This window comes from Vipera ursinii (genome assembly GCF_947247035.1).
Source record: "Vipera ursinii genome assembly, chromosome: 8".
Taxonomy (NCBI): Eukaryota; Metazoa; Chordata; class Lepidosauria; order Squamata; family Viperidae; genus Vipera; species Vipera ursinii.
Genome location: NC_139519.1, coordinates 8,177,153 through 8,202,809, shown reverse-complemented (window position 1 = coordinate 8,202,809; position 25,657 = coordinate 8,177,153). Strand labels below are relative to the sequence as shown.

At 43.4% G+C, this 25,657-nt stretch overlaps 1 protein-coding gene across 1 annotated transcript in view; it reads right to left on the bottom strand.

Annotated features, from left to right (window-relative positions):
- The window catches only part of BIN3 (bridging integrator 3), a 111,084-nt gene that overhangs the window by 67,727 nt on the left and 17,700 nt on the right, over positions 1-25,657 (bottom strand). The window contains exon 2 of the mRNA XM_083368476.1: positions 4,480-4,528. Within this exon, the coding sequence (XP_083224602.1) occupies positions 4,480-4,528 (49 nt within the window). The remainder of the gene's footprint in view (positions 1-4,479; positions 4,529-25,657) is intronic.

Genomic DNA, 25,657 nt, shown 5'->3' with positions numbered 1-25,657 from the left:
TGTAGAGGTTTAAGTGCTGGCAGGTCCAACAAGGGCGTACATCACTGAAGGTGGCCACTGGACTAATTAGTTGAGACTATCTCAACCATTTGCCTCCTGCTCCCAACTTTTTAATTTCATATTGTTGTACTTCCAATTGTTTATTTTTATTGTGTCATTCATTTGTTACTGTTATGTTTACCATTTTTATCAGTTTTTCTCATGTTATTGTTGTAAGCTACCCAGAGTAGCCCCACGGCAAGATCGACGGCAAATAAATGTAACAAATAAATAAATACCTAATACTCCTTTCTCTTTTCCCCACAGCAGCCGGTCTGTGAGGAGAGTTGGACTGAGACAGAATGAGTGGCCCAATGTTATCCATCTGCCTTTCATGCCTAAGTTGGGACTAGAACTCACCATCTCCCAGCTTCTAGCCTGGTGCCTTAACCCAGGGGTCCCCAACCTTGGCAACTTTAAGATCTGTGGACTTCAACTCCCAGAATTCCCCAGCCAGCTGGGGAATTCTGGTAGTTGAAGTCCACAGGTCTTAAAGTTGCCAAGGTTGGGGACCCCTGGGTGAACCACTTGACCAAATTGCTTCTCTAATAGCTCTGTAAACTCTAAGATTTTCCTGTCGTTTAACTCATCTTTTCACCTAAACTAAAAAGCATCATACCCTTTAGCCCAGACATGTCAAACACAAGGCCCGGGGGCCAGATACGGCCCGTGAAGTGGTTTCATGTGGCCCTCGAAGCCACCCTGGAAACAGCGAGGGAAGGGCCCCCACTGCCTTGGCCCTGGCCCAGAGACCCTCCTCCTGCCAGAGACCCTCAGATCTGTCCCACTCCTGCCCAGGCCCCCCTTGATGCGAACGATGTAGAGCTGGCCATGCCCACCCAGTAGGCCATACGCACTCTGGCCATGCCTACCCAGTAGGCCACACCCACCCTGGCCATACCCACCCAGCCCCTTGAGGGCAACCGCAATGCTGATGCGGCCCTCAATGAAATTGAGTTTGACACCCCTGCTTTAGCCTATTCTCATAAGGAAGGCCCTCTAAGCATTTTAACTAATATTTCAGCTTCTCTTTTCTTTACGGCACGTGGAACAAGGCAGTTGCAAATCAAGCCTTTCCTGTGCACCTCTTCCCATTTCAAATCATGGACAACTGGGAAGAGGAGAACAAAGAGATTTTTTTTTAAAGGGACGGTGCAGCTACATAGCTCAAAACTGAAAGTGACATCAGGCAATCTTACTGTACTAAAATAAAACACTCTTCATAAATGTGGTAGCAACTGGTGGTCAGGAAAGTACCTTTATATGGGAACAGGATGAGGAACCTGTAGAGCCTAAACTGTTCCACCTACTGGGAATCTAAATCTGCCATCATCATCTGTCATGACTTGTATCCAAGCAGCCTCAAAGAAACCAAGCGCCAGATTCAACTTAAATGGGGCTTTGGATCGGGATACATGGAATTATTTCCTCTGTTTCTGTGGACTTCTTTCAGTGATACGTTAGAAACCTTTTCTTTGGGGTAGAGATGTCCAACTTTGGCCACTTTTAAGATTTGCTGGCTGGGGAGTTGAAGTCCAAAAATCTTAAAAGTGGCCAAGGTTGGACAACCTTGGTCTAGGCCAGGGATAGGCAACCTCGGCTCTTTTATAACTCATGGACTTCAACTCCCAGGATTCCTGAGTCAGCATAGCTGACTCAGGAATTCTGGGAGTTGAAGTCCAATGAGTCATAAAAGAGCCGAGGTTGCCTACCCCTGGTCTAGGCGGAACGTCCTACCTCAAAGGTTATCTCATTTCTTCCTTACTTCTGTTACATTCCCAGCATACACACATCCCAGCACTGCTGCCAGTCAGATGACTATTCCTTCCTGCTCCAGAAACAGAATCCTAGTAAGCTAGATCCCTACAGTCGTCCAACCAGGTTTCAATAATGTGTTCCTGATCTGCGCCTTCATCCAGTGCCAGATCACGGATGGACATTATTTCATATAGGCATTTATCAGCAGCAACCAAAAACTGGAAAACCATCCTGCCTGAGAGACTCGTGGGAGTTTCATTCCAACGCACCTTGAGAGCATCAAATTGGTGGCGGCCAGCAATAACAGAGAAGTCGCTGTGAGTTAGATCCCCATTTCAAAAAAAGCAACATGATTTTCATAAAAGAAGGAAGTACCAGAAGACTTTGTGGAAACCAAGGAAGGAAGTGCAGAAGGAGCGGGCGTAAGAGAAGATCCAAAGAAGAAAAAGGGGCCACTCTAAGAAGCAATTCTGTGCGGACTAAACATTTAAAAGATGCTGGCTAAATGTGGCAGGAGAATTAATCAAAGGAGGAATCTCAGACAACACGCTTCGTATACTGGCTGGGAAACAGAACAAAAGTCCTCCACTTTGCAACATCTGTTGATAAAACCTACCCAGGATGTCAATGGACAATTTAGACTGATCATGGTTTCATAACTAGAAGCATTTCTGAGAAGAGATCAAACAAGTCCAAAAGACAGTAATGGGCAGCCCTTGGGTTAAGAACATGTTCTGTTCCTAGGGATGGCTTTAACCAAAATTGACATGTAAGTTGGAGCTGGTACCTACGAATGGGCTGTATTACTATAAATACTGGGTGGCGTTCTCCTTCCTTGAGTTGAAGACCTGCTGAAGCAATGCAAAATTTCCATGAACTGCTGAAAACGGTCTATATGTTAAAAAATGTGTGGCAATGCATGCAAACATTGTTTTCCTCACTGTTTTCAATTCTTCCTCAATTTGTAAAGCAAAGGAAGAAGAATGCCATTTGCCATTGTTAGTTAGTAATAGGCAGCCTGTTTGTAAGCTTGAACTGTCCGTTAAGTTAACCCAGGCACTGCTGTATATCCAATAGCAAAATGACGCTGAGTAAGCCGGAATAGGTCCTTTTATACCATACCTATGACCCTTTGCTCATTTGGAAGTATTAAGGTCACTCTACAACAGAGGTCCCCAACCTTTTGGGCATCAGTGACCGCTTCCATGGAGAGAGGTTCTTCCACGGAGCAGGGTGTGTGTGTGTGTGTTTGTGGTTTTGTGTGCTGCCTGCATCCCGTGGATGGGGCTTTGCTTCTTTGTGCAGACAGGTTGCTGGCATGCCGCAGCCCGATACCAGTCCATGGACCAGGGGTTGGGGACCCCTGCTCTGCAACATTTAAACTGAGATTAGGCAACGTGATACTCTCAATATTTCTTCGGCTACAATTTCTACAATCTCTTGCTATCAGTCCTGCAGGCTAGAACTAAGGGAAACTGAGATACAAAACCTCAGAAGTCACCAGCTGCTTTCTCCTGTTATGAAACCCTAAGGCCACCACCACCACCACCACTCCAACACAACTCGGTACAGTGGAGCATCACAAAGCTTTTGTGCAATTCTCACCCTGCCCAATTTCCAGAAGCCATGTAAACCAAACTTGCTCTCCACGTTTGGTTTAGGAGTTAATTTGGTGCTCGTAAGTGAAAAAGAGTATCTCACTAGAACAAGTTATAGAGGCAGCATCCACTTTTTTTAAACCAGATTCAGAAACATTCAGAGCGCAGACAGGTCATGGCAGGTTAATTTTGGGTTAGCCAAGATGAACCTTTTCAGAAGAGCAAGGGGTCCTGTAACTTCACACCACTTCAGCCTCAGTCAGCATGACTAATGTAGCTGAGCAACATTGGGGAAGCAACAGCTTTCCCATGCCTCCTGTACGGACAGATTTCCTTGCTGCATAAACACCACACGAAGACCATGTTTATGATCAGTGTGTGCGGTGGTGGTGGTGGTGGGGAGGAGGAATACCCCATGCCCTCTCCCAGTGCTTCAAGATAAGAATATGAAATGGCACTCTCTGTGTGTGTGTGTGTGTGTGTGTGTGTGTCTTAAAATGCCTTTTTAAAGCAACTGCTCTGCAATCCAACTTAATTCACACCCGGGCACTAAGCATTTCAGCTTCCCCTAATAAGCCTGCCTTTGGAAACAGTTATATTCAGTAATATGAAGCAGTCCTCCTCCTCCATCTGCTCAGAAAAGAGGAACAAACAAGCCAGGGCTGAAAGAAGGAAGGAAGCAAGGAAGGAAACCTGCTCAACCATCTCCTAGGAAAACCATGCCAGAGTGAGAAAAGCCCCTCCCCCATACACACACACACACACACACACACACACACACACAAACACACACACGCGCACACAGAGGCAGGGAAGGGGTGGGGTGCTAAGAAAGGAGCAGGCACACAGATTCAGAAGATACCAAAATAAGCCACCCAGCGCTGAGACTCCCCCTCAGTCAAGAGCGATGGTCAAAGGCAGAAGCAATTTCAGCTCACTCATGATTTTCCCACCCACACGCAGATAAACATATTAACAAAAAAAAATCGGGCTGGTTAATGTGTGCTGGCTTGAGTCATCAGCCATATGATCAAAGAGAAGAATTTTTTTTTCTTTTTAAAGGGGGGAGAACTGGTTTACTCACTGTCTTGGGTACAATCTGTTTCTTAGGCTGCCCGGTCTTGAACGGAATCCTGGATTGGAAAGAGAAGAAGAGAAAGAAGCAGAGATAAGAACCTAATCAAACAAGCCAGCATGTCGTGTTTATTATCCTCTTTTCAAGGAGGGATTAAAAAAATAAATTCGGAGCTGAGGATCGCAGAGGCACTCCCATCTTTGCTTGGCGAACACAGATCCCGTCTCCCCATCCCCACCCCCACTAAGCAACCCCCAGGAGCCAACTGCTTCTTTGACCGGACCGGAGCAGGGGTGGAAATGTCATTATGAATACTGCAGGCCTGAGGAACTTTGGCAGAGCAAATCTCTGTCTAGTGGAAGTTGAACAGCAAATTGCAGAGATCAAGAAATAAAACCACTGCAAATGTCTTGATCAGAAAGGGGAATATATGAGGCATCTGTCCTATCGGAAAGCTATCAGAATGGCAAATACATTCTACCTTCCCTTAAGCTTTCATAGCGGGGTGGGTGGGGGGGTGGGGGGGTCGGATTGCCTCCAGAGGTTGTGGGGGATCTATCATCGGAGGCTTTTCAAAAGAGATTGCACAGCCATTTGTCCAGAATGGCATAAGGCAGTGAGGGTGAACCTTTTAGAGACCGAGTGCCCAAACTGCAACCCAAAACCCACTGATGTATCGTCGGGTGCCGGGTTGGCGTGGCACATTGCGTGGGTGTGGCCCATTGGGTGGGCATGGTCCATTTGGTGGGTGTGGCTGAGTGGGACCAAAAAGTTAATCAATCAATTCCAACTTTGCAAGATCCTTTTTTTCCCCCACGAGAAGTTGAAATTGATTGATTGAACCTTTTTTTTTTGTTTTGCACACAGCGTCGGAGACCTAAAGCGAAAAGGTTTTATAAAACCCAGCTTAAGGCCTAGGACTGGGCGACGTCATGCGTGCCCACAGAGAAGGCTCTATGTGCCACCTGTGCCATAGGTTCGCCACCATGGGCATAAGGTCTGCTTGAGCAAGGGGTTGGACTAGAACAGGGGTCCCCAACCCCTGATCCGTGGACCGGTACCGGGCTGCGACATGCCAGCAACTGGCTCACACAAACAAGCAAAGCCCCATCCATGGGATGCAGGCAGCACACAAAACCACACACCCTCCGGTCCGCAGAAAAGCCTCTCTCCACGGAACCGGTCCCTAGTGCCCAAAAGGTTGGGGACCTCTGGACTAGAAAGATCTCCAAGATCCCTTCCAACCCTGTTATTCTGATCATGTCATGCTCCACGTTTAGTGTTTTGCACAATTTCCATCCCCTTGCAGTGTATATTCTTTGTGCCGATTACAGTGACATTGGCTAGGTGGACAATACAACTCACTCACACTCTCTCTTTCCACCACCCACCCAAGTATGTACATACATATGTACATCACTCTCTTGTATGTACAAAACGCCACATGTTTTCAAGCTGTCTAATCTGTCTGCTTTATAAGAGAAACTAGTTATGAACAACCTGTAACCGTGGTGGCAAACCTATGGCACGCATGCCACAAGTGGCACGCAGAGCCCTCTCGATGGGCACGCGCGCCGTTGTCCCAGTCCTAGGCCTTCAGCTGGGTTTTATAAAACCTTTTCGCTATAGGCCTCTGCCGCCGCCGTGTGCAAAAAAAAAAAGTTCAATCAATTACATTTTCAACTTCTTGCGGGGAAAAAAAAGATCTCGCAAAGTTGGAATTATTGATTGAACTTTTTAGTCCCACCCAGTCTGACGTAACCACTGCAGCCAGGCCCACCTAATGGGCCACACCTACTCAATGGACCACGGCCACCCGGCACACGACGATATATATAAGTGGGTTTTGACTTACAGTATGGGTACTCGGTCTCTAAAAGGTTCGCCATCACCGACCTATAAGGTCAAAGCAGCTTTCTATACTACTCTAATGTCATGGGTGCATTTTTCATATTTCTTCAGCAACAGATGATTGGCTTACTAACATGTTCGGTTGCATGTGCAAGTAGCTTCCAGCCAAAAGAACACTTGATTTCTTTACAAAATTTATATTCCTTCTTGTTTCCAAAGAGTTTAAGGGATCCATATGGCTTTACCTTCCAGACGTCAACCTATCAAAGTCCTGAATCTTCTCTGACATACTTTGGAGTAGATGCGTAAGAATCATACTATAAATTAATGATAATCTGTGGCCTTCTTCCACCAACCAGAGTATGAACTCCTATGTGATGGCTGTTTAATGCTTCTAATTACAAAAGGGAAGGGTCAGACAAGCAACAATGACACAGTTACAGGCAAAAAAAAATCTGTAATGAACAACTTACTGCATAAAGGTTCTGCACTAATCACAAATTTGTTCCGCCTACTTCTCCAGCACCTGTTTCAAGGTTACACAACCTTTTCTGACTTGTGGGCCAGGCTGAGCATCTGAATAATGTGCAAGAGCTGTATTCCCCAAAATAACGGGCAGGGTCGGGACAAAAAAAATTAAGTTCTGAATGCATTGCATTTACATTTGAATTTAATTGAAATTAAGAACTGTATTGCTGCAGGTGGCTTTGGGTTGTCTGGTAGCACACCCTAATCTGTTCCAAATGTCAGCAGACTTTATTTTATTTTAAGTAGCATTATTTCCACCTTTCGGTTTCAAGATGCTTTCAAGTGGAAGTCCCGGAGAAATGAAACTGGGGTGATCTACTTTGAAAACGATGGGCTGCATTGTTTGAGCTATAAGAAACCCCTCACATTTGCCTAGGATGTAGAGAAGGCAAAGAGCAGAGACAGAAAAAGTGGAAACTCCAGTATCTTTTGAAGAAAGCTCACGGTAAGGCGGTCACATATGTATGCAAAGCAAATTGTCAAACATTTCTTGGAAGAACTCTGTGGTGATGAATCCCATTTTTCACTGCCACTGAGAAAGAAGCAAAACTTTGCCAAAAAAGTGGTTTTCAACCCCTTTAATAGTGGAGAATTAAACTCCCTTCTCACAATGTATATATTTATACTGCTTTCTTCAGCTGCTTTGGCGGTCAACAGAAGCATCACCAGATCTACAGAAGAAGGTCAAGACAATCGGCACCACCTTCAAAATTCTGCTTTGGTGCAGACATTAAAAATGGATACGCTTTTGTCAAGCCCATCTTGAAACCCCAAAGTGGAAATAATGCTGCTTAAAAGGAATAAAGAGCACTGTTTCTCTCAGCCAGCAGCTCACCTTGCTCCTTCCGAATGCAGGCTCCAGTTAAGAATACCAGTTCAATCTCTCCCAACGGCCAGGATGGAAATAAATTTAATAAATCTAAATCTAAATGTTTCATCATATGCTCCTCCTCCAATACAGACATTTCTTTCGCCTCTAGCAGAAGCCACTCAGCAAAAAACGAGTTCAATATGGTTTACGTGTAGGGATGTACGTGCAAGAGTATCTAGACATAGTCGTGCCTCAAGGCAACCTTAGGAGGCAGGAGAAACCCAGACAGTTTTAAGAAGAAAGCTTCCTCTTGCTTGGTTTTGGAAAATGTGAAAGATTAATCCACTGTACCTTTGGCATACTTCTATCCTAATCCTCCAGCAAGGATGACAGAACATGATCTGAGGGGTCCTTGGTGCCCTCTGTGCTTGTTTTCTTGCAATAGCATTAGCACTTAGACTTATATACCGCTTCATAATGCTTGACAGCCCTCACTAAATGGTTTACAGCGTCACATTGGCCCCAACAATCTGGATCCTCATTTTACCGAGCTGAGAAGGATGGAAGGCTGAGTAAGCCTTGAGCTGGCCTGACTTTGGGCAGAGTTAGCCTGCAATACTGCATTTTAACCCCTGTGCCACCACGGCAATAGATAGACAGACAGACAGACAGACAATGTGGGGAGAAAGAGAGAATGTAACATTGCAACTTTGAGCTGGTCAGGATCAAACTATTAGCAGTCGGCAGAGTCAGCCTGTAATACTGCATTCTAACCACGGCGCCACCAAGGCTGCTTTATTACCCAAGCTAGGTAACATCATCAGGGCTGGTAAGGAATGGGGTTTGCTCCAGCACTGATGATGTTACCTAGTTTGGGTAATGAAACATCTGCAAGAAAATAACCAAGCTCAGAGAGCACCAAGGGCCCCTCAGATCATGTTCTGTCATCCTTGCTGGAGGAGTAGGATGGACGTATGCTGAAGGAATAGTGGATTAATCAAGGACCCTTCATTTCAACCCTGGGCTATAAAAATTCTCCTTTATCAGTAGAACACAATCTACAGCTGTATAAGAGAAGCCAGGCCATACCGGGCAAGAGAATGCCCCAAATTGAGCATATGTGACACAAAGTTTGCTGCGGCCGCTCATGAAACCACCTGCCGTTGACACTTTTGGCGCCATTCCGCAAATACCACACCACAGGAGACGGTGATCTGCACTGACCACTATATATAATCTGACCAATGAGGCTGAAGAGAGAGAAGGGTAACAAATGAAGGCTGAGTAATTCTTCTTCCCTTCTTTGCCAAGCTGCCACCATTGTTTTCTAACCAAGTATATAATTTTGCCACCAATAATAAACCTGACCTGAAAACTAGACCCTTCTGAACGGAGCACCAAGCTCCTAAACAGCCTTAGTCACAAATGTATAAATTTAATTTCTGCAGCATTTCCTGTTTATTGTTCTGCAAGAAAGCTGATGTAATTTTAGTCCATTAACTCTTTCTAGGTTTGCTGCCTTTTTTTCAACCGCAATGAATTACATGGCTTCCATTAACAACAAGTGTTTGGCATACAATGACATCGTCAACACATCGTCAGCACAATTTGGGGGTGGGTGGGAGAGACACCAGAAATACTAAGGGGAATATTAGGTTTTCTTTTACATGGGCAAAGCCAGGAAATCAAGGTAGTTCCACAGTTATTCTTACAGGGAATTAATTAAACAATACAAGAGCTGTTTGTTTTCTGACATTCTTCCCCCATGAAATTACTATGGTAAGTATGTGTTACAGAATGTGCAACAGCTTTTGAAAAACAAAATTATGTTTCCAGCCTTCGTGTTTTAGAAAAGAAGGGCAAATCTGGTTGCCAATGTGATAAATTAATTCTGTAGAATAATAAGCCATCTCTCTCTATACAGTTCGTAGACATATTCTGCATAAGGATGTATGAGAAAATAGAAAAGTCTAGAAAAGATCTATGGCAAGAGGAGGAGGGGAGTTTTACATATTATAACCGCAGCAAGAATACGTTATGCGCAATGCTGGAAGAATGAACGCATACCTTCAGAAGAAGAAGTAATAAAAAAGATACTGGAATGCGTGGAGATGGACAGATTAACTATGAGGTTGAAAGATGAAGAAGAAACAGAATACTACCAAAGCTGGAGTTTATTCTAAAAGGTAAAGGTAAAAGTTCCCCCGCAGATGCGTGCTAGTCGTTTCCGACTCTAGGGGCCGGTGCTCATCTCCGTTTCAAAGCCAAAGAGCCAGCGCTTGTCCGAGGACGTCTCCGTGGTCATGTGGCCGGCATGACTAGACGCCAAAGGCGCACGGAACGCTGTTACCTTCCCACTGGAGTGGTCCCTATTTTTCTATTTGCATTTTTACATGCTTTCGAACTGCCAGGTGGGCAGAAGCTGGGACGAGTAACAGGCGCTCACTCTGTTACACGGCACTCGGGATTCGACCCGCCAAACTAAGAGCCTTGGTGGAGTAGTGGGTTAATGCCTCCTTAAGTAACACCAGCTGCCTGCAATTAGTGCAGGTTCGAGTCCCACCAGGCTCAAGGTTGACTCAGCCTTCCATCCTTCCGAGGTAGGTAAAATGAGGACCCAGATTGTTGGGGGCAATTAAGCTGACTTTGTAATAATGCCGCTGGGGGGGGGGGGGGGCGAAAGCCCTAATAAGCAGGCATATACATAGAATGAAGGCTATTGCTAAGCACATTGAGTTGTGCTTTAGATTGTAAGCCGCCCTGAGTCTTCGGAGAAGGGCGGGATATAAATGGGATTTTTAAAAAAAACTGCCAACCATCTGATCGACAAGCTCAGCGTCCTAACCCACTGAGCCACTGCATCCCACTGAGCCACCGCGTAAGTTATGCGCAATGCTGGAAGAATGAATGAATAGCTTCAGAAGAAGAAGTAATAAAAAAGATACCGGAATGCGTGGAGATGGACAGATTAACCATGAGGTTGAAAGATAAAGAAGAAACAGAATACTACCACTGCTGGAATTTATTCTACAAATGGCTAGAAGAGATAACCAAAGAGTAGGACTTGACTATGTATTAGCGTTATATCAACCCAGATCACATGCCGTTTGACAAACTAACATATGTATGTAGAGGAGAAAAAAAACAATAAAAAGCTTATATACACAGAAAAGATCTATGGCCAGAGGGGGAGGGCGAGGAGAGAAAAAAGCAGCGGAATTCCCCCAGTCTGAAATCTTCAGAGATGTTGGAATTATAACTCCCCAAACTCCTATACTGGCTGAAAATTCCAGGAAATGTAACCCCAAGACATCTAGAAGACACCAAGTTACGGAACAGTGATCCATGATATTAAAGATAATTAAAGAAAATGCAAGAATTAAAAAATAATTGTGGTTGTATCGTCGGTATGTTTCAGCAAGGACGTGATTATGTCTTTTGACTGACTAGGGTGAAAGATAGCAAAGTAAGATGTCTGAGAAGGTTGGAAATATTAAATGGGCTCTTGACAGGTCAAAAGCCTTGAAGATTAAGATAGAGAGGATTAAGGTATTTCATAATGGAAACTGCCCAGGTTTGAAAGAAAGAGCTTAATATATGCAATAATTTGGAGCCAGCCTCACTGCTGAACTACTTTGAAGTGTGGGAAAGTAGTAAGAATCTAGCAGGTTATTCTGTGCATCAACAAATGCTTCTGATCTTAGATTATGTACAGCCAGAAGAGAGTCATGATGTAACGAGAGAAAGAGAGAGAGAGAGAGAGAGAGACAGACAGAGACAGAGAGACAAAATATAACTGTACTTATAACTGCCATAAAGAAGATCAGAGGCTACTTCTTTATAACTTTATACTGATTTTCTTTTCATTTTTTCTAATTTAGTTTGTATTGGTATTTATTATTGCTCTTAAAACACACTTCTGATCCTGTATTATTATTCTGCTATGAAATCCAGTGCTTTACTGATCAAATGGTGTCTGCCTTTTTCTGTTAGGATATATAAGGTAAAGGTAAAGGTTCCTCTGCACATGCGTGCTAGTCGTTTCCAACTCTAGGGGCCGGTGCTCATCTCCGTTTCAAAGCCGAAGAGCCAGCGCTTCTCCGAGGACGTCTCCGTGGTCATGTGGCTGGCATGACTAGACGCCAAAGGCGCACGGAGCGCTGTTACCTTCCCACCGTAGTGGTCCCTATTTTTCTACTTGCATTTTTATGTGCTTTCGAACTGCTAGGTTGGCAGAAGCTGGGACGCAGTGGCTCAGTGGGTTAGGACGCTGAGCTTGTCGATCAGAAGGTTGGCAGTTTGGCGGGTCGAATCCCGAGTGCTGCGTAACAGAGTGAGCGCCTGTTACTCGTCCCAGCTTCTGCCAACCTAGCAGTTCGAAAGCACATAAAAATGCAAGTAGAAAAATAGGGACCACACCGGTGGGAAGGTTACAGCGTTCCGTGTGCCTTTGGCGTCTAGCCATGCCGACCACATGACCACGGAGATGTCCTTGGACAAGCGCTGGCTCTTCAGCTTTGAAACGGAGATGAGCACTGGCCCCTAGAGTTGGAAACAACTATCGGTAGCACGCATGTGCAGGGGAACCATATATATATATATATATATATATATATATATATATATATATATATATATATATATATATATATATATATATATATAAAATTTATAATTGACTGAGAAAAAGAAAAGACATCAAAGTAGCCACTGCCTAATAACTGAGGTCAGAGGCACAATCCAGGCCCAGTTCAGCCACATCATCATCCACATATGAATATTCTTTTATGCAAAAAAACGTACATATTTGCTTTCAGTTTTAAATGTATCTCGCACACAGAATAGAGAATGCTGTTGATTAAATTATTAATTTAAAAAAGAGCAAATAAGGCTTTCTGATCTTGGCTTATTCACACTAACCACAGCTTAAATAAAGCAAAGTCTAGTCCATTTGCATGCTTTCTGATGGCAAAGTCTAAAATAAAAATAAAATCGTACAAGTCTAGAAAACCAACCATTAAAAATATAGACAGCAAAAAAAAACATCAACAGTTATGCTAATTAAAATTTAGATGAAAAGTAATAAAACAGCCTGCCACCTACATTATAATTGCAAACTTTTTGATGAATGCAAGTTAATGGGCAGGTCAAAATGTGCCCATTCAAGTTACAGTGATGACTAGAAAATTCCGTGGCTGTGGAGATCAGAGTGAGAAACTAAAAAAAGTTCTCTGGAAAAAGACTATGAGAAACCACTTCTACCGTGTTGCCAAGAAAACTGAGGGCTTGAGATGAATCTCATCTGAGGTATCCTTATCTTTGTGTAGATCTGTCCCTGGTCATTTCTATGAATATGACATTCAAGATGAGAAAAATGGACTCGGGGTTGTGATCAAACATCTAACATTAAAATATTATTAGGCACGTAATCAAATATGGGAATTTTTGGAATAGGCATCCCACAGAATATATGCATATTCATCCTGAATGAATGGAAATAACTGTAGTAAACAGCTGTGATTTAATTGGTCATTCTCTAGAGGAATATAGTCATTTGACCTAGACCTTAGCATTTCATACCAACCAAGTCTAAGAGTTCAGTTCGCAAAAGCCATTGTTGAGCAGTTTTTGCAAGCTTAGATGAAATTGAAGATTACACTAGTATTTCAGAACGTCAGTAATTCTAGAGCGGCTTGACTGGGTTTATATACTATTGCTCCTATTTTAGCCTGAGATGGCAAGAATTTCTCCAACGATTAACCAAGAGATAATGAAATCCATCCATCCTCTATCACCCAGTACATTCTCCTTATGACATCCAATACCGTATATGAATGGAAAGGTGACTTAAGAGTGCAAGATATTTCATATATATATCTGTAGGATACAAAGTTACAAAGTTCTCTTCTTCAAAAATGATATTTTAGAGAGGATTTTAAAAAGCCAGGAACTTGGAACAACACAAACACACCAAAAAAAAAATGAAATAAAAGGCCGATCTATGGAACTGGAAGAATGTTCTGAAGGATTTTTGCCATAGCACCTTCTCCATCTGCAGGAAGATTTTAATAGACCAATAGAATTAAAGCAAAACTATTTCCAAGGTAAACATTGGCGTCACTTTCTACAGATTAAACATTGTGTCCCAGCAAAAGAAATTTAACAGATTTTTTTTTTTAAAAAAAGCCCCAATAAGCAAAAAAGTTTCCAAAACTCAAGAATCTGCTCTTGTGCTATCATTAGAAGCCCTACATCAGGGGTGTCAAACTCAATTTCATTGAGGGCCGCATCAGCATTGCGGTTGCCCTCAGGGGGCCGGGTGGGTGTGGCCTGGGTGGGCGTGGCCTACTGGGTGGGCGTGGCTAGTGTGTGTATGGCCTACTGGGTGGGCGTGGCCAGCTCTACATCATTCGCATCAAGGGTGCCTATGGGGGCCTGGGCAGGAGTGGGACAGATCTGAGGGTCTCTGGCAGGAGGAGGGTCTCTGGGCCAGGGCCAAGGCAGTGGGGGCCGTTCCCTCACTCTTTCCAGGATGGCTTCGCGGGCCGCGTGAAACCACTTCGCGGGCCGGATCCGGCCCCCGGGCCTTGTGTTTGACATGTCTGCCCTACATCAAACTTTGGTACATATCTTAAGACTCCAAGGATTCTCAGTAAATTATGAGTGTTGTAGTCCCAACTTGTCTGGAAAGCACCTGGCTGGAGAAAGGTGCCTTATTTTATGATCAGTGGTGACACTGAAATTAGATCCATGCAACTCTGGATTAGTTTGGTCTACTGGTTTCTAATCCAGAGTTGTATGGATCAGAACTGAAGCCTTAAGCGCGATGCGTAAAAGGTATTGTTCATCTAATTAAGCAGTAGCAATCTGCCTCATACCCAAAGCCTTTCTTTGACTGACCTCATATTCTTGTCAATTGGGCCAGTCAATTTCACAAGGGGATGGACCTTTGAAACACAACAGGCTACAGTGCTACATGGAACTTCCAGGCTCAATGACACCGGTTGATATCAGTTGACAAAAACAGGCTGACAAAAGAGGCAAATTAGGCAAAAGATAAAGGGAGGCAGAGGCTTTGCTATCTCCAAGTAGATTTCCTAGGGGGAAAAAAATGACTGAATAAGCTTCATAAACCTTTAGTCTGATTTAGTAGAACTATTTGTATGCTGTGTTCCCTAATCTGCCTCAAGAGGGCACTGAGGGCTGAGCACAGACCGTTCTGGATAACTCACTCTCTCAGACAATCACTTTCTCAACCGTCCGTTTATAAGCATGCATCTGTATTGGCACTGGGAACACAACCTCGGAGAGAAAACCTCAAACCTGGCCTATTAAAAAGTTTAGTCTGTATTTTATTAGAAATATATCCTGCGTTTATCTGAGAATTAATACATCATCTTCATCATCGTCATCATTATTGTTATTATTATATTTCATTCATTGTGGTCACCATATCACAAAAAAGATGTTGGGAGTTTGGAAAAAAAATTCAGAGAAGAGCAAGTAAGATGATCAAAGGCCTGGAGACTAAAACATAGGAAGAACGGCTTGAGGGACTTGGGTTTGGCTACTCTGAAGAAAAGAAGAAATAGGGGAGACATGATAGCAGTCTTCCAGTATCTGAGGGGCTGCCACAAAGAAGCGGGGGGGGGGTCATGTTATTCACCAAAACACCAGAGGGCAGGGTGAAAAACAATGGTTGTTAACTGATCAAAGAGAAAAGCAACCTTGAATTAAGGAGAAACTTCCCGACAGTGAAAACAATCAACCAGTGGAACAGCTTGCCACCAGAAATAGTGGGCGCTCCATCACTGGAGATTTTCAAGAAGAGACTGGACAATCACCTGTCTGAGATGGTATAGGATCTCCTGCTTGAGCAGAGGGCTGGACTAGAAGACCTCCAAGGTCCCTTCCAGCTCTATTCTATTCTATTCTATTCTATTCTATTCTATTCTATTCTATTCTATTCTATTCTATTCTATTCTATTCTATTCTATTCCATTCCATTCTATTCCATTCCATTCTATTCCACTGCATTCCATTGCATTCCATCCTATCCTTATTCTTCTCTGTTCTATTCTATTCTATTCTATTCTATTCTATTCTATTCTATTCTATTCTATTCTATTCTATTATTCTATTCTATTCTATTCTTTGAGAATTCAAGGCAATGTGCATTGTGCTCTCTCTTCTCATTCTCCCCATAACCACAACCTGGATTAGGCTGGGAGAAGGACTGGCCTAAAGTCACATCCGCCTTTCATGCCTAAGGAAGGCCTAGAACTCACAGATTCCTGGGTTCAAAAAGCCCAGCACCTTAACCACTACACCCAACTGGTTTTCTTATTTTGTGTACTTTATAGCATCAATCTTTTGAACTCTCAAGAAAGAGAGAAAGCAACAGAATTTCATTTTTAATCTGGGGCAGTGTGCTCACGGTAAAAAAATAAATAAATAAAGATTAACTTATCGGTATTTGAGAGGTTGCCACAAAGAGGAAGGGGCCAACTTATTTTCCAAAGCACCAGAGGGCAGGACAAGAAACAATAGGTGGAAACTAATCAAGGAGAAAAGCAGCCTGGAATTAAGGAGAAACTTCCAAACAGTGAGGACAATTAACCAGTGGTTCGGCTTGTCTTCAGAAATTGTGGGTGCTCCAACACTGGAGGCTTTTAAGAAGAGACTGGACAGCCATTTGTCTGAAATGGTATAGGGTTTCCTGCTTGAGCAGGGGGTTGGACTAGATGACCTCCAAGATCTCTTCCAGCTCTACCTCGATTGATTGATTGATTGATTGATTGATTGATTGATTGATTGATCTTTAAGAAGGCCAGAACTACAGTACAGTTAAATTCAGGGTAGAAAAATGACTGAAATGAAGTTCACAGAGTTTGTTTTTAATGTTAAAAGTGGCATTAAGGAAAATCAATTTTATTCAGATGTTCAGTAACAGTGCCATCAAGATTGCTGGCTTAAAAAAATTCCTAGACAAACATTTGCACAAGAGAACAAGCATCCATTAAAGAGTAGCACTAGAAGCAATTTAAAAAAACAACCCTTCAGTTTAAGCCTGTGAAGAAAGCAAGTATTGGGGTAGACTAAAACTGGGGAGAGATAAATGAAGGCTGGTGCTGAAACACTTGTATTTAACCTTGGATTCAGTAGTAAGTTACATAGACCAATCATTTAATTCGGCATAAAGCAGCGACAGTACTCCAGTGGTTATTGTTGCTACGGTATTATGGCATTTATAAAACACCTAACCATTTCTGAATGGTTTGAAAACAAAGGTAACCTTGTTCCTGCCTACTGGCTCACAAATAAGGGTTGTTGTTGGTTTTTTTTTTAAAAGAAATGATGGGGAAAGGAGGAAAAAAGAAACACAAGCGTTTGATGCGTTGCTCCTAGCCGGTCCAATTTTCTAGAGACCGCAAATGCCTGATAACAACTCTAGTTCAAAAGAAGGATTAAAGGTAAAGGTAAAGGTTCCTCCGCACATGCGTGCTAGTCGTTTCCGACTCTAGGGGCCGGTGCTCATCTCCGTTTCAAAGCCGAAGAGCCAGCGCTTGTCCGAGGATGTCTCCGTGGTCACGTGGCCGGCATGACTAGACGCCAAAGGCGCACGGAACGCTGTTACCTTCCCACCATAGTGGTCCCTATTTTTCTACTTGCATTTTTACGTGCTTTCGAACTGCTAGGTTGGCAGAAGCTGGGACGAGTAACAGGCGCTCACTCTGTTATGCGGCACTCGGGATTCGACCTGCCAAACTGCCAACCTTCTGATCGACAAGCTCAGCATCCTAACCCACTGAGCCACCGCATCCCTTAAAGAAGAATTAGGGCTCTGCAAAGCCCTGAAAAGGGGTGCTTGAGAGTGAGCTTCTAACGCAGGACAGCCGGCAGCCATGTCCTTCAGAAGCCTGCTGGAACTGTACCGAAGGCCACCCAGAGCTGGATGTACAGGTATGTCACGCACCCTTCACCCAGGAAGGCGAAGCTGCTACGTGCACATGCATACCGACAACCCAGAACAGCCTCTGAAGCAGCCACAGCAGCCTTCCGAAGGAAGTGGGTGCTTTAAAGGTTTGGGAAAAGTGCTTCGCTCGGCCAAACGCATTTTGCAAAGTATGGCCTTTCGGTGCTATATACTGTGTATGTGTGTGTGTATATAAAGCGACTTGTGACCGTTTTTCACACTTAATGACCGTCACGCCATCCCCATGGTTGTATTATCAAAATTCACTCTTGGCAACTGACTCGTACTTGTGACCGTTGCAGTGTCCTGGGGTCACGTGATCACCTTCGGCAACCTTCTTATAAGCACAGTGGGGACACCCGATTCACTTAACAACCGTGTTGTTATTAACAAGTGCAGTGATTCACTTAAGAACCATGGCAAGAACGGTTGCAAAGTGGGGCAAATTCACCTAATGTTTCACTCAGTGGAGCCCTACCTGTACTATGAAATTAAGCTGCAGAACTCATTGACACCTGACACCTGGGGGGGCACCAAGAGAAATAGTTTTAAGAAAGAGGAAACTTGAATTCCTGTGGGCTCTAAGTATTTAAACTGTTTCTTTCATTTGTGCACCATCTTTCTATGTGATGAATATTCAAGATGCCTAATGAAATTTAGAAACAAAAACTTGGAAGTCTGTTCAGAGCAGTATACTACTCAGTATATACTCAGTACCAGTTGCTAAGGAAAAACGGAAAAAAAAATTGCTACCGTTAATGTGCCGTTTCTCACAGTGGAGGACACGTTGCTGGGTTAGACAGGATCTTCAGCTGAGCCCGGCTCAAATTCTTGTGCTTATTAACCATTAAACATAATAGCGACACTGCATCTTCAGGGTTAGGTACAACTGCAGGCAAGTAGGACTTCCAAGTCCTTTGATGGCTTCTTGATAATGGCCAGAAGCAAGAATTTTGGCTTAATCCAGCCAGCTCCTCCCTCTGCTCCTAAAACAAGAGGATCCTCAAACACCCGTGCTTCACCTGTATTTAAGATGTGGTGATCGTGGGAAAAAAGGGAGTGCTGGAAAGAAAAGAATGAATTAGGTTGTAACTAGTTTTTTCTTCGGATTACACCAGCGGTGCCCAACCTTTTCAGCCTTGCGGACCAGTGGCACAGGGGTGGAGGGGATGGTTCCACGCGTGCAGCTGCATTTGCGTGAGCAACGGGCATGCGCGCCCACTGCTTGTGCAAGTGGAGTTACGCATGTGCACGCTTACCCGCTGCTTCCGAATGGGCCGCAGCCCGTAATGAGGGTTGGGGGGTGGGTGTTGGGGACCCCTGTATTACACTCACCAGACCTTGGCATTTTATGGCCCCACATCTGGACTTTTGGCTGTCCCTGTCCCATCCCTATTGAGGTCAATCGGAAATTAGAAATCAAATGTAAATAAGTGTACGCCATGCACGCAACTGAGCAGAATTAAGTTCAGCCTATCGGTTCAGCCCTCCGTAAGAGTCTGTTTCTCACGTGTCCCCTTGGGGAAAATGAATTGCCCATCCCTGCCCTACACATTTTGTTGCCCCACTCCAGCTTGACCCAAGATACACAACAATTATACCGGCCAGTTCAAAGGGACTTTCTGGAGCAATCAAAGGGAGTTTTACGCAACTATTCTCTTCCTCATTCCAACAGTCAGCTGGCCGGATGGAGTAAGAATTCTTTGCGTTTTGAAGGTGAGAATTAGAGACCAGGAACACAACACAACACAAGCTAAAATGATACACAAAGCTAAGTCTCCTCCTCTTTTATCAACAGCCTTGCCGTATACAAAAAAACAAACCCCAAAAAACGGTTTGGGAAATCATTTGAATTTTTGCACGTTACCCAGCCCCCTTCTTCCTATCGTCAATCTTGTTGGTCTGCAGAGTTCATTGTGTCGCAGGGGGCCAAAGAAAAGCCCAACCCTTTTCTGACTATTTTGGGGCAGAAAGTGGAAACCCGAAGATGGTGGAAATCAGATTCCCCACTCCTTCTGGGTTTCTCGCTGCTGTGTTTCGTGGTGTCCATGGAAACTGCATCAACCATCCCATCCTACTCCTCATCCTTATATAGCAAGCCGAGAAAGCACCAGAGGAAATAATTATTGAAGTAGGCCACAAACTGCTAATTCTGACAGAAGTGCCAATCTACATTCTCCACCACCTAGGCTGCTTTGAGAAGGAAAGTCAGCTGAAAGGCTTAAGTCAGGCAGCATTAATTTGCCAATGGACAGGTTGGCCATAGAACAAAACAGGCTCCCGTTTAGGCATCCAACCAGTGATGTTCTTCAGTCCTCCTTCATTCTCTCCTACCCGCCCCCCTCAAAAAAAAAAGCCCATTACTTTTTTCTGGCCAATGGACGTGCTCGGTCTTCACCCTAATTCATTTAGAAGAAGAGGGGTGGATTCTATTTCTGAGGATTTTGCTAAATGCTTCTGCAAACTTTAAATCCTCCCCTCCCCATTGTAGAAGGTTCTCTTATAAAGGGATCCATACTAACAATACAAGCTCATTATTAATATTAAAAAAACATGTAATATAGAAGGTCCTCTTATAAAGAGATCCATACTAACAATACAAGCTCATTATTAATATTAAAATAAAAACCATATAGTATAGAAGGTCCTCTTATAAAGAGATCCATACTAACAATAAAGGTAAAGGTAAAGGTTCCCCCGCACATGCGTGCTAGTTGTTTCCGACTCTAGGAGCCGGTGCTCATCTCCGTTTCAAAGCCGAAGAGCCAGCGCTTGTCCGAGGACGTCTCCATGGTCATGTGGCCGGCATGACTAGACACCAAAGGCGCACGGAACGCTGTTACCTTCCCACTGTAGTGGTCCCTATTTTTCTACTTGCATTTTTACGTGCTTTCGAACTGCTAGGTTGGCAGAAGCTGGGACGAGTAACAGGCGCTCACTCTGTTACGCGGCACTCGGGATTCGACCCGCCAAAGTGCCGACCTTCTGATCGACAAGCTCAGCGTCCTAACCCACTGAGCCACCGCGTCCCTCATACTAACAATACAAGCTCTTTATTAATATTAAAAAACATATAATAAATATTAAGAGATAAAGTAGAAATCTTTCCAAAATCTGTCCCCTCCCCAAAAAAATATATAATGCTGATGATCTATCATCTGATAAGAGATTTATTTACCATGACATTTGACAGCTCATGGAAGGAGAGGCAGACTTATTACTCACAGTCGCCGGTTTATACCATTTCTGTGTTTTACTATATTTTAACTTTGTACTGTTTTATGTGTTTGCATTTTTAATGGGGTAAAATATGTTGTATGCCATCTGGAGAGGGAAAAAATCTGTCAGATGGTATAGAAATATCTTAATAAAAGAAGATATCTGACACACTGTATGTAAAAAAGAGGGGGGCAGGACAGGATTCTAAAAGATGAAAATTGGGGGGGGGGGGAAATGGGGAGTTCCAGCAAAGGAGATCCCTAGCCAGCAATTGTGGAATAATCTGTTATTTAACTTGATTTCAGATTAATCTATTGTGTTAATTGTTGTGCCAGCTTGTTGGGGCCAGGAGGGCTTGTTCCTCTTCCTTTATGGCTATTCAAACATTATTTGAATAAGCAGCCAATTATTGCAAATTGCTCATTAAGGGAGGGGGGGGGAAAGCCCTAATGATATTGTATTCAACCATCAAAAGAAAATTACTCATTCTGGGCATGTGGGCAAGTAGAAATCTGCAGGGCTGTTTTAGCTGACTTTTCTACAAAAATATCCCTGCGCAAGCAAGCAGTAGTCCCTGTTTGGAAACAAGAAAGCAAAGCGATGACCCACATGTTTTTTCACTGCAAATGATAGCAGTGACTTTATTTCAACTTTCCACATGGGAAAGAACAGGGGCTGTTACCCATCTACCTTCAACTTGTGACATCCTGAAAAAATAATCAAAAACTAGAAGGTACGTTTTCGTTGGTTTCATTTCTCTTTTTAAAAATATTTAGGGGGCTGGATATGATCAGCACTGTAGAGAATTTCCAATTTCTTCTTTAGCCCCAATATATCTGGACCTAGAATTGGCCTAGCTAGCTAGATGCCACTAACATTATGAAAGGTGATAGGAGCCAGATCTCCACTTTGCTTCTGAAAACCAAACAAATCCAGCATTGGTCCTTTGTATTACACTCTCTCCTACAGGAGCTCCTTTAAACCCAGGGGTCCTCAACCTTGGCAACTTTAAGACTTGTGGACTTCAACTCCCAGAATTCCTCAGCCAGCCGGCTTTAACCAACAGACTAAAGGCCAGAATATAATGGCTTTGAACGTAATTGTATCACTTTTTACAACTGCTTAACTCCTATTACAACATGTTTTGTAACACACAGGAGCATCTTTAGAAGTAAAAATACACGAAGTTATCTGGGATTTCCTTCTAGGCAATAATATAGAGAGGACTCTTATTTGGTCTCAAGCATTATCTGAACAGAACATGCAATGATGGTGACCCAAGGGTACTTTTTTTCACGAGTCAACTGGACTTCCTTGTTTTCCTTTGAAGACCTTTCACTTCTCGTGCAAGAAGCTTCTTTGGCTCTGACTGACCATTCCCCACCATCCAGTCAGAGCCAAAGAAGCTTCTTGCACGAGAAGTGAAAGGTCTTCAAAGAAAAACAAGGAAGCCCAGTTGCCCCATAAAAAAAAGCACCTTTGGGACAAAACCACGACCTAGATGACTGAGAATCTCCATAGAAATGATGGTGAATAAAAAAAAGGAGAATATTTGTAATTCAAGGTTGAAATGAAGGATCCTTGGTGCTCTCTTGAGCTTGGCTGTTTTCTGGCAAATGTTTCTTTACCCAAAGTAGGTAACATCGTCAGTGCTACTTTGGGTACTGAAACCTTTACAAGAAAAAAAAATCCAGCCACAGAGAGCAGCAAGGGCAAGCCTGGTGGTCTTGGGTTCACCCTCCTAATCCGATGAGGCTCAATGATGTGACAGCTCATTCATCAAGAAAGGGCCATTTCACGAACTTTGCAGGCGAACTATCCAGTCTCCTTTTGTTTTCCAGACAAAAATATCCAGGTAAGAGAAAGAAATATCGACATTCAGATCCTAAAGAGCCAATAACCACGGGCAGGTGCAAAATAGCTTTCCTGTACATATTTATTTGGGAATACATAGAAGCGGAAATGGAAACTAGGCAGGTCAAAAGAAATTAAGAATTCCAGATGCTATTGTTTGAAAAAGTGTTGCATGTGTGTGTTAGCATGCCTGTCCGTGTACATACCCCTGATCTTAAAATTAATGCCAAGTATTCATTCCAGTTTATATAAGAACTTGCCAGCTGGTCTCTAGGATAAAGAGCAAGCCACAGAATATGAAAGCCAATTATTGATTAATGAGCTACATGAACAGGCCTTTATAATACAGCTACATTCTCAGTGTGCATTTTTGGCTTTATTGCCAGAGTAAACACAGCAGCCATTGTGGAAGCCTACAAAAAAAAATCACCATTGCAGTGCTTAAAAACTCTCCTTGTCTCCACTTTTTTTTAGCTTGATTCCTGCTGCCTTTTTTAAAAAAAGAGCTTTCAACTTTGCCTACTGGAGGTAGAAAGCTACAGAGTTAATCCAGGTTGAACATTTTTGCTTTAAATGCACTTATTTCATAACTCCAGGAAACTGAAATTACTTTGCACTGCTATTAGATACTTGTAGAGCAAGTGACAGAAAGAGTAACGGCCCCTTTTCCCTACAGATGCTATACAATCCTCACAGATTCATTTGCATGCTCAGGCTGTAACTGGTGCTTTGAAACACTAAAAGCAGATCATTTTTTAAAGTGCCTCTCCATTTGGGTGAAAAGTGGAAAACGAAATCAACAAGGTTAGCATTCAGAGTCAAGGGCCTGGGACAAGAGAACACCAAAATCTTAGAAAGCAAGACAGCAGAGACACAAACATTAAAAGCAAGGCTCCCTTGGCACAGAACGATCAACACAATACAGGTAGTCCTCGACTTACAACAATTCACTTGGTGACAAGTTACAATGGCACTGAAAAGACTTTTTTTTGCATGGTCACATGATCAAAATCCAGATGCTTGGCAACCGACCCACATATATGACGGCTGCAGCGTCCCGGGGTCGCGTGATCCCCTTTTGCGACCTTCTATTGATAAGCGAAGTCAATGGGGAAGACAGATTCACTTAGCAACCGTGTAGTTAACTTGACAACTGCAGTGATTCACTCAACAACTGTGGCAAGAAATGTCGTAAAATGGGACAGAATCACTTAACAACTGACTCGCTTAACAACAGAAATGCTGGGCTTAATTATGGTCGTAAGTCAAGGACTACCTGTAGTTTCAGCCAAAAACTATGAATGGGGAGGCAATGAAAGATCCTGAGCATCTTGTGAAGCGGACTAACTGGCAGAGATTTTAATAACTATTCCCTCCCTGAACTGGAGCAAAGAGGATTTTGTCATCATGATGCATAAACTCCTGGATCAGTGGGGCAAATCATCTTGCTTCCAACTCCCTCTTCGGAGGCTCAGCTATATAAAATTTCCAAGCACATGGTTGCAATGATCCTTTAGAAATACAAAAATACACACAGTCTTAAACAGTAGAAGTAAATATTTGTAGGGGAAGAACAAAGGCGCTAGAAAACAGAATCTTTGGCAAGGTTTCATGCTATGCAGATGGGAGTTATTTTGATTGATAGATGTCCCATTTCTGGACAATGGTACACTGCAGAAGAACAAAAAAATTACCTCTAGTAGAGCAGGAGGAGGAAAGCCATGGCAAATCTAGACAGCACACTAAAAAGCAGAGACGTCACCCTGCCAACAAAAGTGTGTATAGTCAAGGCTATGGTCTTCCCAGTTGCAATGTATGGCAGTGAAAGTTGGACCATAAAAAAGGCTGAGCGCCAAAGAATTGAGGCCTTTGAACTATGGTGCTGGAGAAGACTCCTGCGAGTCCCTTGGACTGCAAGACGATCAAACCGGTCAGTCCTAGAGGAAATCAACCCTGACTGCTCTTTAGAAGGCCAGATTCTGAAGTTGAAACTCAAATCCTTTGGCCACCTAATGAGAAGGAAGGACTCAATGGAGAACAGCCTAATGCTGGGAAAGGTTGAGGGCAAGAGAAGGAGACAACAGAGAATGAGGTGGCTGGATGGAGTCACTGAAGCAATAGGCGTGAGCCTAAATGGACCCCAGAAGATGGTAGAGGACAGGAACGCCTGGAGGAACATTGTCCATGGGGTCACCATGGGTCGGACACGACTTCGCAACAACAACAACAAGAGCAATTTAGTGTTGAAATTCACCCAAAAAAATAGTAAGGAAAAAGCTACTTACTTGAGCAGCAGCTTTGAGTACTGCAAAGGGAGGCTGATCACAAGAACAGAATAGTTCTTCTAGTCAATTTAATGACTTTCTGAAACTGGCCGGGTCACTTTTGTTATAGATACTGAGCCTACAATATCAAGAAAGCAAGGCAAATTACATGCCTGGCTTAGAATTAATTTTATCCGTGACAGGAAGTTATTACCTCTGGGAATGGGGAGGCATTACCCATAGATTCCTAAGTAGGTAGGAAGCCATTCCTGTTATTTTTCCTTTCATATTGGCAAATGAAGAATTGGCTTACATTTTTGCAGGGAATGGAACTAGATTTTAGCCTTTGGCTTCTGATGGTTGCACAGGATTAAGCTGCCGGATGCTCGATACAACAAAAATACAACAACTAGTGCTAACCCTTCACTTTCTAATTGTGAGATACTTTAGAGGAGTGCCGCTCACTCTCAACAATTGTTAAAATGTGTGGGCTTCAACTCCCAGTCATGGTGGCTGGAGAATTTTGGGAACTGAAGTCCCACATATCTTAAAGTTGCTGGGATTGAGCAACACTGTTCTAGAGCTTTCATCCATGCCCTAAACTCAGTGGTCTCCAAACTTGGCAACTTTAAAGACTGCGGATTTCACCTCCCAGAATTTACTCACCCAGCATGGTTGGCTGGG